Source organism: Hypanus sabinus, chromosome 2 (genome assembly GCF_030144855.1).
Source record: "Hypanus sabinus isolate sHypSab1 chromosome 2, sHypSab1.hap1, whole genome shotgun sequence".
Lineage (NCBI taxonomy): Eukaryota > Metazoa > Chordata > Chondrichthyes > Myliobatiformes > Dasyatidae > Hypanus > Hypanus sabinus.
Genome location: NC_082707.1, coordinates 166,544,333 through 166,560,409, shown reverse-complemented (window position 1 = coordinate 166,560,409; position 16,077 = coordinate 166,544,333). Strand labels below are relative to the sequence as shown.

Below are 16,077 nucleotides of genomic sequence, written 5' to 3'. Positions count from 1 at the left end.
GCAAACTATTTTGAAGCAGTTTCGAAATGGGTTTCGGTGTTCCCGCGATTTTGTTGAGGATAGGCGCTAACGCTAAACCATCCATGTTTTACTGCATCAAAAAATGGGTGTAATGAAATTTCCAACCTTAAAATGTTAATGCGATCCTACTATATAAATTCATCGTTCCTCGCATTTACATCATCGGCCAGCTGAAAAGACAGTCCACCCACAGGCCGCCGGATGAAAGGCGACAAGTATCCGCCCAGCTCATTGTGACATGCTGTTCTGAAGGTGCAGTAATATGGAATGCGGGTGCTCTTTAGAGTGTGTGCTCAGACTGGGTCAGCATGGGCTGACAATACGGGCCAAGTCACCTCCTACGTGCGTCCATTGAGAATTGTCCTGAGAGCTCAGCCATCTTCTACACATCCGAGGATCAGCTCACTTCTGTGTGCCGTCCATCTGAGGACAACACAGCGCTGCTTTCCAGGTTCAAAGCATAGTTTAGATGAGAATATCTTGCAGTTAGGTTCCCTTCATTCCCCTGGTGTTGCGTCTGAAGTGTGAAGCGGATATTTTCACTGCCTTCTCTGGATTGGTTTTATTTCTGGCATTAGCAATAACATCAACATATGCTGGTAATATTCCCAGCGGAAAACACAGCTGCTCGTCCTTGAAGCAATGTTATCGTTATTCACCCTTTGCCGACAACTACATCTCATCTTAGCAGTAGAAACATGCTTTCTCTCTCTCTCTTTCTCAGTCTAACCCCACCCCTAATATTAAGCACAATTCTTCAAGTTTCTTTTCCTCATCTAATGCCACCCTCGTCTCTGAGCCATTGTGTCGGCCACTTGGCAGGGTTAATTTACCACAACTGCTTGCCGTTACAGTGACAGCGAGAAAAGCTGAAAACAAATAAAACTGAAAATTCTCAGCTGTGTTTATTACTGAGAGACGACGCTTTCAGCCTGGAAATAAGCATTTACTCCTCCATCAAGAAACAATTCATATTTATATTCTCTATCAACTATCTGCATTGATAGTCTGATGCATAGATACTTTAAACAAGCAGGGAATAAGGCAAACGATTCCTAGTATCGTGACATCCATTTGTTTTTAATATAACCTTGTAGAAATCAGATCGGTTAATATTTATGTGAGGATTCATGTTCGAACCTTGCTGATAGTCAGATGATGACATGTTGAATGCTAGTCTCAAATAGCTCCCCTCGCCACATCGGTCTAATTCTTACACTGGTGAATATTTTAAACTTTAAAAAGGGCAAATCTGGAGAGAGATGCATTAAGACGTCACAGCCACCGCACTCGATTTAATCTTTTAACCTCTTCGGAGAACGAAAAAGATTCTTCGTCGTTTCTGAGAACCGATTTCATTGTTTTGTTGTAGTGATCAGCCGCAACCACCCCCACCCCCACCCGAATGCAATAAGAGTCCAGTACATGGACACTGCAAGTTCCGAAAGCGTCATAGCCAACAGGACGCGGCCGAAACACTGGTGTGGTTAAATGTCAGGCTGTTTGTTAGAAGGTAGGTGGTTATACATTCGCGCCACCGGAAACTTACGGCTGCGATCTATCTCCCCTATAAACAGCTGCTGATCAATTTTAGATCAAATCAAGGTACTCACGGCACCTTTGGGAAAGGGGGATGTAAATGAGCCGCCTTTTTAAATCCAAAATAATGTCAGAGCAGAGCAATTGATTCAGATATGAGGATTACCATAATTTGTGAGCATATATTCCTACCTAATGATAAATAATATATTTTAATCAGGGTTCCTTTGATCTAATCTCTCTCCCTCCTCCCGTCGCCACCCCCTTCCCAACATTTACAGCCCCCTTCAAAGATCCTGCCGATCGAACCGGCGGGCTGAGACCTCCAGCCCCTCCTGTCATAAGTGGCCGGCAGCGGCTCTCCCTCAGAATGCCTGTTCACTGATGATGTGGATATGGTGAGAAAGCCTCTCTCCCTCCCTCCCTCCCTCCCTCTGTGGCTGTATGGACAATTGCCGTGGTTTTTCCTGGGGCGGCTCACACTCACCGCGTCCTGTGAGCTGAGGTCTTCCGTAGCTAACGCGGAGCTGCCACCCTTCAAAGTCGGCAACCAGAGACCATTCGGCGCGAATTAACCTCCAGCAGCTTCCCACATCCCAGACACAGGAACAAGCTCAAGGCGCGGGCGGCATCCAGGTGAATTTCTCCTCTGAAGGTAGGAATGGTGGCTGTGTTCAGTCCCAATGCTTTGCTATAACGACAGCAACAAAGAGGTGTAGAGTGGCAGCCCTGTAGCGAACGAGCCTAACAAACATAAACATTTTCTCGTTCCTCTCTCATCCATCGGTTTAAAACAAACCGATTGATTGATTGAATCAACGACAGCGTTCCTGTTGTCAGGGTGGCTAATGCCGAGGCTTGGCGGTATTTGAAATATAATGCACAGAAACAATTAGGAAGCGTGAAGTTTTGGAATGTCATTTTATTGCCAACAAATTCCTTTGCAGCCAAAATTTCGCTGTATGTTTTCTTGTCGGAACCTATGGGATTGGATTGTATAGAGTGCGAGTGGCCGTCCCGCTTGTCAATGATCGCGCTCCACGTTCTCGTCACCCTATTGAATAACATCTTTGTTCCTCTTCTGGTATGAAAATTCCAACCAACGGACTGATGTTCCATTAAATCTACCCAAACCTGTTTGTTCGGTGACAGTGTATCTGTGTTCCTGCCCAAAAGAAGGAAGGGGATCGCTTTCCGAATGTCTTTTCTGCATGGTTATTTGGTTTCCTAATGTTCAGACTCCCCATTCCACTAAACTCCACTGTAGGCACACGATGTTAGTAAAATGGTACGTTTGCCTGTAGAATTTGCCAAACTCGTTCAGTACTTTGTGTTTCAGAATGACAGAAGTGATGAGTAGCTGCGAGCCTGTAATGGAGGATTTTACTTTAAACCCGACTTCAGAGGAAGGGAAACTACCTTTCCAGGTAATGTATGTTTGTGTTAAGATAAAATCCATGAAGAGTAAATGCTTAGAACTCTATTCTGCTTCATGGTCACAATCTGCCGTGTTGGCAGTGCCGCATAAGTTCTCTATTAAGAAAAAAACAATTATATAGCTCCTTTCCTAACTCTGTAGTCCCAAAGTGCTTTACAGTTCCTAATGGAGACAAACCCTGCTGTACTGAGGATAATACCCTGATGGAAGTTTTATCACTTGTGTTGTTTGCTGAATTTATTTTTGTCCCTGGTATCAGTCACCTGGTGTGAAGAATTATTTTAGCAATGTATGTTCATCAGCCCAATAAAACCAAGTAAGTTATAGGGATGTGAAGCATCCTATACTCACTTACTTAAACAGGAAAGATATTTGCCAGGATTATTCATACCATTCCACCTGGAAAGGGAAATGCAGACACATCTGTGCCAAGAATGGTTAGTCTCCACATTCCCCAGATTAGATCACAGTTACATACTTTACAAAATGGTTGCAGTCACTAGATGAACTGGAAATATGAAAGGAATTGAGGGAGGAGGAGGATCATGTGCTGACCTGTGTCTGGATCTGCAGAGGCCAAGGATGGATAATACACTTCCGTTCCAGCCACAGAAGATGTAATTTATGACCTTACAGATTCTCGGACGTTTTTGCTCATGTAGGAAGGGATGGAAAACCATCTGGAGATGGTTGCACAACATCTGTCAGGGACGTGGCTGGTCATCTTCAAGATGTTACCACTTCCAAGGTTTGGGAGAAAAGTGGTAGATGAGGGGATAGCAATTAATGAGTGAAGGACTGGTGTTTTTATGGAGGGGGTGATGGAAGTTATCTATTAAAAGAAAGCCAACAGATTGAGGAGGAAATCCATTAACTGCATGTGTGAAAATCTGTCGAATGGCCAGGAGTTTATTGTGTTTGAGGATACGGGAGCATAACTTGGAGATCATGAATGGAATTAGTTTGGAGAAGCCATGAGAAGAGACTGGGCAAAACTTGATGTAGTCAAAGCAAAAGATTAGGTTGGACAAGTCACTGATGTAAATATAATGCATAAGGGGACTTAGGGGGTTGGGGGTAGTGAGCAAAGATCTTTCCACCAGAACATTGTAGGGACTGGGAACTCACTGACAGAAAAATTTCCAGAGGAAGCTATCTTCAACATATTTAAAAGGTACTTGAAAAGTTATGATCTGCAAGGCTGCAGACTGGGAGCTGAGAATAGGGAGGGTAGTATTTTTTTTGACTGGCATGGACACAATAACGTCATTCTACATCATACGTTTCCCTCAATTCAAGTGCAAGCAGAGACAAAAGCCACAGAAGTATCTGTAGATGGTCCCTATTTTGAAGATGAGAAGTAGTTCCTGCCATCTGTTAATGCAGACAATGGAAGGTGTGAAGAGGAAGTTTGTAGTAGAGGAGATGAGTGTTTCTCATCAAGAAGATCCTCAAGGATCCATTTTGGCATAATATGTGAAGTAATATTGGAAGGCTATGCTGGAGTTCATTTGCTAAGCTCAAATTCACTGTACTGGCTTTTAAAAGGTAGGATACAGGCACGTAAAATACATCATGATTGGATTGTAAGAAAGATGGCGAAGGTGGGAGTTTGTTTCTCCTCTGGAGATGGACGCAGAAGTAGCTGGCACTAAAGGAGGGGAAGGAATATGATTAGTGAAGTGTTTGGAGAAAACCTTGTCTGTATTGAGAGCAGGGGTAGGATGGTGTGACTGATGCATAGGAAATTTATATGCAGTTTCAGAGTGGAGAAGAGAGGACTTATAGTAGTGAAGATAACAGCAGATGGCAAAAACATTTTAATTAGCTTGGACTGTAGGGTCTAAAGTAAGAAAGAAGAGTGGAAGTTTTGGGAAGAAAGTTACTGAGAAGCTCACATAAAGTGCACTCACGTAGGTTCAATGTGCAATGTATATTCCTTCACTAAATCTCATACTTTAGATAAATCAGTGTAACGTGGATAGAAAAGCCATTGTGTTACCTTCTCCATGTTTAAGAGGAAGATGAGGACATTGACTCATTCAAATTACACAGCCTGCTAGTCAAATTATACAGTGGAGGCTCTAAATACAGCCAATACTGATATGTACCAATTGAGAGATCTACCGCTCCATAGCACAAATGAACTCTTTAAGGGAAGTCACACAGATGCTAACGACTCACCTTTCTTCTGTTGTATAACTATAGTCAACAGTTAAGCTTTTTTTTAAATATTCATGACAATTAAATAAGCTCATCTTCTGTTCAATGTAAAATGGAACTGGACTGAATAAGCAGAATCTAATTACAGTAAATGTACTGTAGGAATATATTAATATGACTATATAATGCACCAATCGAATATATTTCCCAGTTTTGTTCAAATCCTACATTGAGCGGGAAAGGAATTTAGAATTTCTGGTGTTTTCATTGCTGTGGAGTGATCAAGCTGTTAGTAAGATTACCACCATGTAGTTCAGCTGTAAAGGAAGGATGGTCTAACAAGATCTTGTACGTGGGGAACATAGAAGAAAGCTACGCTGCATGCTGGAATTTGACTTGCTGAAATTACAAAGTGTGCTAGTCAAGCTAAGAAGCACACAGAATATACCCAAGAACATGGGAACAGGAGTAGACCACCTGGCCTCTCAAACCTGCAGTGCCGTTCTATTTGATCGTGGCTGATCTGTCTCAGGCCTTGTCTTCATTTCTATGTGAAAATTCCACACAGCACTCAAAGAATTGTTTAAACTCTTTAAAATTCCTTCGACTAAGCTTCCTCATCCCCCTAGTTTGAGAATTCCAGAGAGGCATTACCCACTGTGAGAAGAAATTCCTTTACACATCTGTTTTAATAGACTACCCCTTTACCTTCTAAATGATGCCCTTGTGTCTGAGACTCTTCCACTAGTGGAGGCATTTCAACATCTATCTTGTTATATTCACTTAAGATTATGTATTTTTCAATAAGATTGCCCCTCATTCTTCTAAACTCCGAAGAACATAGGCCTAAATGTTTTAGCTATTTTAATGAGATGGCCCTTTTACCAGGAATTAGCCCCTTAAATCTCATTTGAACTGTCTTCAATGCAGTGTTTCCTTTCTTCAATAAGGGGACCAAAACAGCACAGTAAAAATGCAGCTTACCAACATCTAATGCAAGTTTAATAAAGCTTCTCTAATTTTAAACTCCAAAGACCAATTTACCTTTTTAATTTACCTTTTACCATTTACCTTTTTAATTACTTGCTTCATCTACGTACATGTTAACTTTTTGTGTTTCATTCACACAATAACCGCACCAGCGGCTTGCAATCTCTCTCCATTTAGCTATAGACTGCCTTTTGTTTCCTTCTACCGAAGTGCATGACCTCACACTTTCCTATATTAAATATCATCTGCCAGGTTTTTAGCTGTTCATTTAACCTACTGTATATCTTTTTGCCGTCCAAATATTCTCATCACAGCCTGCCCTCCAAACTATCTTTGTATCATCAGCAAACTTAGATTAATTATATTCTGTCCCCGCTCCAAATCATTAATATAGATAGTAAGTAACTAAGGACTACTCCCTAGGGGGCTCCAGTAGGATACATCTGGTCCGTCTAACTCTTTGACTCTTTGTCTTCTTTGTGATAACCTGTCTCCGTCTATGTGAACAGACTCCCCCCAATTCCATAAGCTTTTGCTTTGTGCACTAGCCTTTCATATGACACGGTTTTGAATGCTTACTCAAAATTTACACTACATCCACAGGCCCTCCACTATCACCTCTGCTTGTTATATACTCAATGAACTTTAGCAAATTTGTCAAACATAATTTTGCTTTTATGTTGTTCACAGTTTGATTGTAAATTATAAGGAAAGCTCCAAATGCAGCTAATACGGACTCACCCTTAAACTCCACAATGGAATTCATTAAATCAAGGCACACAGCTGCTTAATAGTTCATCTCTTTTCTACTATACAGCAATGATCATTTTTTTCTCTTTTATTCATGATAGTATATCAAGCTCATCTTCCATTCAATGTAAAATGGAATTGAATTAAATAAAGATTTTACACAGAAAATAACCACTGTAAATATGCTATAGTTATAGTTATATGCTGGAATGCTGTACCATCCAGCCAAGGGAATTTCCCACATTTTGTTCCATTTCTATACTGAGTGGGGAAGGATACTTGATGCTGGAGAGTGAGCAAGCCCCTAAGGCAGATTATTCAGCTATAAAACGTGATAGTCTAACAACGTCTTTGTGTGGGGAGATAAAGAGGGAAAAATCACACTTCATACATCATAAATATAACTGTTCTAACAATCATTATCTGCTGTTGATATATGCAAAATAAAGATGACTCTATTTTTCACTGCTTTAGAACATAGACCACAAAATATGATTGCATTAAATTGTTGGTACGTAAGGAGGAAGATGTTACAGGTATCTGGTATTGTTTTGTTTATCTCCCATATGCTCTCCTCCTTTGTTCCTCTATGGTACTTTTAAAGCATGTCTGTTTTTATACATAATGTACCATAAAATGAATTAAGGAATAGTAGTCTTTCACTTATAGGACTGAATTAGAAAGTTTCTTGAATAAAGTCAGAATGCAGTTCACTCATGCAGATCATAGAAGGACTGTATTGAATTACCAATCTCTGTCAACCTGGTTAATTTCAGATGAATAGTTAGTAGAGTACTTCTTAGTAAACATTGATTGTGATAAAACACGATTGATATTATCAGTGCTCAGGGATACAGCACTAGTCAGTCAAGCATATCAATAAACATTATTTAGTTGGTACACCTTTTATACCATATTTTGGATGAACATTATAAAGACCAGTAGTCTTGGAAAGCTGCTGTTAATCTATGTCTGCCAGCAGTCAAAGTATTGAGATTAATGCTTCCAACATGTAATAACATCTTTTGGGGTTTTAATAAACTCTGCTGATGTTAAGTCTAACGCATCAGCCAGAACTGTTGATTTGTATCAATGAAGAACATATCATTATTGGCAATTTATAGCATTTGGTTATTGGCTTTTTTTCTCTCTAAAAATGTATCAAATCTGATTTAGCATAAATCAAACTGAAGGTTTAATTTATTTAAGAGCTTCAACCAACAGTGCCACAATAAATTAAAATCCAACCTCAATATTAATTAAAATTACCTAGTTAACTGTACAGCATCATATCAGGCAACCTTTGGAGTTTTTCCCCTTCAGTTTCCCTTCATTCTGTGTACCATTGTTTATATGTGAGGAATTTAACAGTGACCATTCTCTGCCAGTAGAACTTTGGAACATTTTCTTCCCTAATCATATTTGCTTTGTGAAGAATTATGATTTCAAACCTAAGTTCTACTACCAGTTGGTACAATCACCACAGATCATCCCAAACAATAACATCTCCTGATGTAATCAATATCCTGAAAACCGTCATGATTCAATACAACATGTAGCTTTTTTTTGACATTACAAGTAAATCTGTAGTAAGAATTGAAGATTACCAATGGGAAATAATTTATTTTTGCAATAGATATTTCCTGATCCCCATGAAAAATCAGAAAGGTATCCTAAGATGACAAAAAGGCTGCCATCAATAGTCGTTGAACCAACTGAGAGTGGTGAGGTTGAGAGTGGGGAGCTGCGATGGCCGCCGGATGAAATGAACCTGCTGGAAGATGAAGGGCGTCACCAAAGTGAATTAACAACTAAACCAAAAATACTGGAAGATGAGGAAGAAGGTAACACATGCTTTTCTTTTGGTGGACAGCTGAGATCGAAGTGTACCTTGCGAAATTGAATTCCATTGCAAATGAAGTAAACCTGATGTCACAAGATGTCATCTATTCCTCTATATAATCTAACTGTGGCTTTTAATCAATACTTTGAAACACAATAAATTTTACATACATTTAATGCTGATACTGGCATCCTTAATTACTGAATTCAAATGAAGGTAAGCTGTAGATCTGTAAACATAAAGGCAGATTTAATCATCTGTGTTGTTACATTCATATCATAGCATGTCTTGATAACATACTTGCTTTATTACAACAAAATCCTAATGAATATGATATTAATTTGTTTAGCAGTTTAAAACATTTTCAAAAATAATCAATTTGCCAAATTTTTCATCACATTCTGATGGATGTCAATTAACATTCATTCAGAAACTGAAAACCGTCAATGAGAAATGTTTAACTTCTTTGATTCCAATTCAGAAGTGTGTTGCTCTTTCTGAATGGAAGGAGTAGCTAACTAACCATATATTGGATTGGGTTTTCCATATGTTAAGTTGAAGAACAGCTTCTAACTGGAAGTTGTGCTCAGGAACAGTGCAGTGATAATGAAGGAAACATAACTTTAAATCCTATGTGTTAATCCTGGCTCAACTGACTGACAGCTTATAATTAAAGTTACAATCAATTTGTTTTGGCCTTGGTATAGCTAATAGAACTGTGGAAGCTGATAATGATGCTATTTTAATTCACGCATCTGATTTATCACATTTCCTCCTTTGAGTTCTCTCCCTGCTTCACCCAATTTTCTTAATTGGTAGTTTTTCAAATGTGTCCCAAGAGAAGAACTCAATCTGTTCTCATCTGATACCCATGAACAATTTCCTGAAACTCTCACAATGTTGGATCAGAATTAGAAATCTTACCCAACTATTCTGTAGTTAACTATAGTCACATGCACAATTTTCCGACTGTACTCTTGAGGAGAAGTACTCATGCAATATGAACTGGACTCAGTTATGGTTATTACTACATAATGGGGTATGACATGTTGGAAGAATGCATGTAACAATAACAACTAGACTTGACCCTGCATATTAAAGTTTTTAATTTCTATAGATAGAATGAGCTGAAAATATTACTGAAGTGAAACCAGGTACCTGAGACACAAATAATATGGAAAAGACCGTAGATTGTACTTATCATAATTACTGCTGTTCAATGAATTTCACTAGAGGAGTAAACAATCAAGTACTGTTCTCATGAAGCTAACTGGAAAGAAGTACACCTTGGACATTTTCCCATTTAGTTGTCCATCTGCCATTGCTTGAAGTTGCTACACCATTCGTGTCTAAATAACAACAGCCCTAGCCATGCCACAACTTCAACATCATTTTTTGTCCTAGTAGACTTTTCACCTAAGACAGTTATCTTGTGAACAATTCCTCCAGAGTGGGGGTAATACGGAGCATAATTTATGCTGACATCCACTTCTCCTCACATTAACTAGCTCAAATGAATCTCTGCAGGGGTCTGAAAGCAAGCTGCTTCTTACATGAATTTAACATGAGAATATAACAACACAAACAAAAATAATTTCAAAATGGCAGCAGTTAGTGTTTGAGGATTTTCACAGGAATAGGGATTTGCTGGAATAATCGTATGTGTATGACTGCTCTTTTAGTATTTCTGTTTTGTAGTTGGACTCATCATTACAGCAGTAAGCTCCAGAGGGGGAAACAAATGGAATAGTGAAGAAGAAGGGGCAGCAGCTGAACCTGCCAGTGATCAGCAGAGGATAAATGTTATATGAGCCCCATGTTTGGCTCTATTTTGTCACAATTTTCCATGTAAATAATGTTTGTTTTATGCTTAAAAAGCATGATACAAACTATATTCAGTAAAATGCCATGTAGCAAAACACTTTGACTGACTTTCGTTTCACTGGTGAGAAAAACTGTGATAACTTTGCCTCACACTTTCAATAAATGCCTGTCTGATGACAATGACGGTGTTCCGTTGTCTAGCGGCCAAGCCAGTAATGTTAATTCTGTTCATTCTAGATATATCATCACAACCCAGTCAGATACCAGAAATCGAAATGAACTATTCTGGTCAAAGAACATCAGAAAGCTCAAATGACAGCAGCTAAAAGCAAACATGACCTGACTGGAACCCCACTGTGAATGTTTGGTCACAGACTGGAATTTGATAGAGAACCTCAAAAGGAATTCTGAGTCAACAGACATGTTTGTCAAAAGGCTTCATCTGAATGTTTTGCAGTTACTTGAATTTCTGACAATTATTTATATATGTGGTGGTTGATGTTACGTAGAGATAGTATTTATTGTTTCTATATTGTCTGTGTCTTAAACCTCAAGGATGAGGTATATATTTAAGTTTTATGTCCACATTTGATCAACAATGTATTTAGTTGTATACATAGCTACAGAGGTAGTAGCTGCTTTAACTCTTCTTAAAATTCAATCACCACACCTGATCCAAATATTAATTAAATTGGACTAAAATAGTCATTGTAATGAAGTATTCACAAGTATTCGGGCATATTAGTGTAAATGTCAATTAAGAATAAGAAAAGGTAATCTAAACTAATCCTGCTGTAAGAACACCCACTAGTATTTTTTCACTGGTGCAGGAAACTTGGAGGAGTTTGCAGCTTTGGAATGCCAGAGGCTATCTGTAGGCCAGGATATTGGTTTCTGGAAAGCGACAATTGTTTAACACTGTGATTTATAAAGCTGAGGCAACCTGGATAGAAATCAATTAGTAATTTAAGGGAAAAAATGTAAGTTTGAGGTCTTGTTATTTTAAACCTGGCAAGTTGGCACAGTACAGAGCCTGTTCCCAGGCAACAGAAGAAATGAATAGGACTGAGATCAATAGAGTGAGCAGCGGAAAAGTACTACAAGGCCAAACTCTGCCTAAACCTTCACATATTATTTGTGATATTTTATATGGGACGTGTCTTTTCTGTTTATATGAGGGTTCATTTTGAAGTCAAAAGCCTTCGATCTTTTTCACTGCTGCCACTATTAAAATCTTAAGTTTAAATGTCAGTTTATTTGCAGAGCACTGATGAAAAATGGACAGACTTTCATTCTTCTAATTCTTTGCTATATTCATCTTAAAGAATTAACAGGGTGGGATAACAGATGTCATCAGAAAGATATACAATATATGTATGATATTATAAAAGGCAGAGAAACGTATGTGTCATGAAAAAGTCTAGGGATGAATTATTCAAAATTTAAAAATTATTCAAAATTATTGGGCATGTTATGGACTGGTAGAGGATACGGATATCCATTTTAAGCATTGCTGGAGATTCAGAGAAGCAGCGCCAATTGAGTCACATTGAGGGAACCGAGGAGTGAGTTACATCTCCAATCTCATCATTTCAGTTTAAAAATTTGAACTTTACTGTCAGTGAAACAGCTATTCACCTCTGCGCTCATACTTTGTTAATTCTTTGACAGATAATGTTTTAATTTGAAGTTCTTTCTCTTACATTCAGAAAACCAGCATTGCCTATCCATAGCAGATTTCTGTTTCAACTACAAACAAATCAGGATTCCAAAATGATTTTTCAGATCTCTTGGGAAAAAAATATGTTATTTGGTTTCTTGATTGAAAAGGGGAAAAAATAACGTTAAAAGATCCCTTTACCGAATTACACTATTCTTTCCGGCACTTTGCTTTGATTTGATGGCATTGGCACAGCAGAATAACAATTGATTTAACTGACATGATGAATGCATTATAAAAGCAACAAGATAATTGGTGTGTCAATCGAATCCACAATATTTAAACTTTGACCAATATATTTATTAACATTCATTAATTGACCTTTTATGTGCATCATTTATTAAGGATTAAATTTGGAAAGCTTGAAATATAATATTCAGTAATCGATGAATACAGATGGAAATGATTCAAATCTGTGCAGTGCACCAGAGGAAGACTTGTATAATTCTGGATAACTTGCATCTCCAGCGATCTCATTGAATTGTCCAAATCTACGAGTTTTGAATGAGCTGAATTAAAGGAAGTCTGCTGCTGTTTATATTTGCGTTGGAAGATTCCTCAAAGCATCAGATTTCCACATACCTTGTGCAAAGTGGAAATGGGAACCACACAAACTAAGAGTGACTCTGGCACAAATCTTTAGCAGAAGCTTGTTCAATCTGGGTTTTGTCCCTTGTTCCTGTGGTTGTAAATCACTTGGTAAGTCAGCATGAACTTCTCTCCTCTCCCTCTCTCTCCAAACATCAGATATGCTACCATCCCTCTTAGAAAAATGGTGGATTTAATTTCAGGACCCTCTCACTTCAAAATAATTTGTTTTCTAAAGGTCTGGAAATTCACCTTGAAATCCTTCATTTGTTTTTATTTGGCTTTATCAGACTGCTGCTCAGTACCACAGTAAATTCTTGCCCACTCCCTGTTGAGTACTCCAGTGTGCCAAAATGGTGGAGGTGTCTGTTCAAAATATGTACATGACTGACTTAATAACTTTGACCAGAAGATGGGCAAGAAGCTGAACCCTGTCCCTCTTTTGGCAAGACAGTGATCAACCAACATATTGCTGATGTGTACAATGGCTACATTTATTCTACTTATTTGATTCCATTTCTATGTCATGGTGATCAATTTTATAATCAAACATAATTCAGCATTTTCTTAAACATATCCTGAGTTTACATTTTCATAATGCTGTTTTCAATCCTTTCAATTTGTGGAATTTGAATTTACTACAGCTTACAACAAAACATAATCAGTTTTAGATTGGTACCTTCAAAAAGTGTAATTAAGATATCACAATGATAGGTTTTCTCCCTTCTGCAAAATGCCAGCAGTCGCCAAAGACTTACAGCTTTTCCTTGTGCTAAACATTGCAGGTATATAGTCAGAAGGAAGAATAATTTCCACAGTTCAACTCTTGTTTGTGAACTGTTCATAGTTCACCGTACACTGTCTTTGTTGGGGCAAGGTTACCATCATGTTTACAAATGTAGAATTAAAAGGAAGGTGAAGATATTGAATATGTGAGCCGTATACCTTTGGTGGTTAAATATCTGTAAAAATTCTGCTGACATACCAAAACATTTACATAAGTTTTTCCAAAGGCTGATACTTATTTGCATACTGAAAATACACAATACTGGTGTTGTGCAGTGATCAGAGAAGAGCAATGAAATTCGATGTAGGTAATAGGATAGTCTCCATATGTTTGAAATAATGTAAGTGTCTAAAAATAAGACACTGTTTGAATCATTGTCTGTTTCCAAAGAGCTCATCCATTTACCATGTTTGTGCTATAGCAATAGAACTTCATATGGCAACAGAGCATATAACTCAGTTCTCAATTCTGTGACCATTTCCTATTTAGTACCAGCCTTTACAATAGGCATGCACATTTGTGATACTGTAACCTGCAAAAGACAGGTCTGACTTTGTTTCTAGTAGTTTGTTCAGCAAGAAGTGTATGTGCCACTTCCTTGTTTCTACGGTTCAACAAAGTTTCTGATGCTCCGCTGAGCTGTAATTAAAGTACACTGTTTGTGCATATGGTTTCAAAATAAAATGAATTGAAAAACACAGCCTTAAATATTGTTTCCATTCAGATGAAATAAATGCATGTAGCATAAAAATGAAAACTCCAGTTTAAGGAAAAATGTTTTTTTTAACATCTGATAAACGTTCTTCTTTCACTGGTGAGATAATATGGTTGAAAAGTTTCAAGGTACAGCACAGAAAGTCTCCAGGTGATCATTGTACAGTTTGAAGATTATATTAAAATGTAGAATAATAGCTGGATAGTTTCCTCATGAAACTACTCATGCAAAAATAGCTATTTTCTTCCAATGACTGCTATTTCCATTCCATTCTTTAGTTGTGATTTTGTTTGTGATTCTGATGCCTTTTCTTTCTTTCAGTGTATTCTTCCTATAAGTCTGTGATTTTCTTTGATAATGTATCCTATTGTCCATTATTTTATGTTATTCCTTCAATAACTTAATAAATGCTTTCCTTGTTACCTCCCAGGGCAGTCAGCAGCATGGCTACCCATAGGGGATAAGCTGCACAGAGCAAATATATGACAAAAGTAGACTGTGGGGGTGGATACGGTAAATAGGGAGAACAAACTAGCATTAAAGTAGAGTAATTGAAAATATGCACTTGATGGTTGGTCCTGACTCGATGGGCATGCTCACCCAATTATTTGAAAAGATGGTAGAACTGACCACTGGAACAGACATAAAGAGAACCACATCCCATTGAAAATGTACAATGCTAAATGAGGTTATTCAGTCCTTTGTATCTGTGCCATCAAAGATGATAAATCAGCCCAATCATACTCTCCAGTTTATCATCATGATATGCCATCTGGTATAATGTGGGCAATCATGGTCACATGACCATGACCATGATTGTTCTAGGCAAATTTTTCTACAGAAGTAGTTTGCCATTGCCTTCTTCTGGGCAGTGTCTTTACAAGACAGGGGACCCCAGCCATTGTCAATACTCTTCAGAGATTGTCAGTCTGGTGTCAATGGTTGCATAACCAAGGATTAGAGATATGCACCAGTTGATCGTAACCTGCAGGCTAGAGAAGGGAAGGAGCACCTTACACCTCCCTTGTTAGAGATATATCTCCACCCTGCCACCCTCCAGCGTGGATGAAAACCCTACAGGTGATGGCTCCTCCTCAGATGACTCCTCCAACTTTGCATTAAATGAAATGAGGTTTGAGCCTATACCCACCTTCCAGGTAGTGAGACCTTGACCCCTAACATGCTCTGAATGGAAATATTTCCCTCAAGATCGATCACTTAAATTCAAAGTTCAAAATAAATGTTTTATCAAAGTACACCTATGTCACTATATACAGCCCTGAGATTTGCTGTCTTCTTGGCACATGCAGAAAATCCAAGACCCATAATAGAATCAGTGAAAGGCTGCGTCCAACAGGGTGAACAAACAACCAATGTGCAAAAACAACACAGGACCAGGTTTATTATCACCTGCACGTGACGTGAACTTTGTTAACTTAGCAACTGCAGTTCAATGCAATACATAATCTAGCAGAGAGAGAAAAAATATAAAATAAAATAATTAATAAAAAAGTAAATCAATTACAGTATATGTATACTGAATAGATTAAAAATGTGCAAAAATCAGAAATGCTGTACATTATAAAAAAAAGTGAGGTAGTGTCCAACGGCTCAATGTCCATTTAGGAATTGGATGGCAGAGGGGAAGAAGCTGTTCCTGAATCGCTAAGTGTGTGTCTTCAGGCTTCTGTACCTCCTA

General features: G+C 38.2%; 1 protein-coding gene across 1 annotated transcript; it reads left to right on the top strand.

Annotated features, from left to right (window-relative positions):
- The first annotated feature begins 1,175 nt into the window (after positions 1 to 1,175).
- Positions 1,176 to 14,375, top strand: si:dkeyp-72h1.1 (uncharacterized protein LOC799956 homolog). The gene is made up of 4 exons (XM_059958759.1): positions 1,176 to 1,534; positions 2,900 to 2,987; positions 8,538 to 8,745; positions 10,806 to 14,375. The coding sequence occupies exons 2-4, from the start codon at positions 2,901 to 2,903 to the stop codon at positions 10,892 to 10,894; spliced, it is 384 nt and encodes a 127-aa protein (XP_059814742.1). The 5' UTR covers positions 1,176 to 1,534; position 2,900; the 3' UTR covers positions 10,895 to 14,375.
- Positions 14,376 to 16,077: the final 1,702 nt, after the last annotated feature.

Bases quoted from the DNA above. Each gene is read 5' to 3' on its own strand.
- si:dkeyp-72h1.1 (XM_059958759.1), top strand. From the start codon at position 2,901: ATGACAGAAGTGATGAGTAGCTGCGAGCCTGTAATGGAGGATTTTACT. The intron at 2,988-8,537 runs GTAATGTATGTT...TTTTTGCAATAG, and splicing joins AAGGGAAACTACCTTTCCAG to ATATTTCCTGATCCCCATGA. The intron at 8,746-10,805 runs GTAACACATGCT...TGTTCATTCTAG, and splicing joins ACTGGAAGATGAGGAAGAAG to ATATATCATCACAACCCAGT.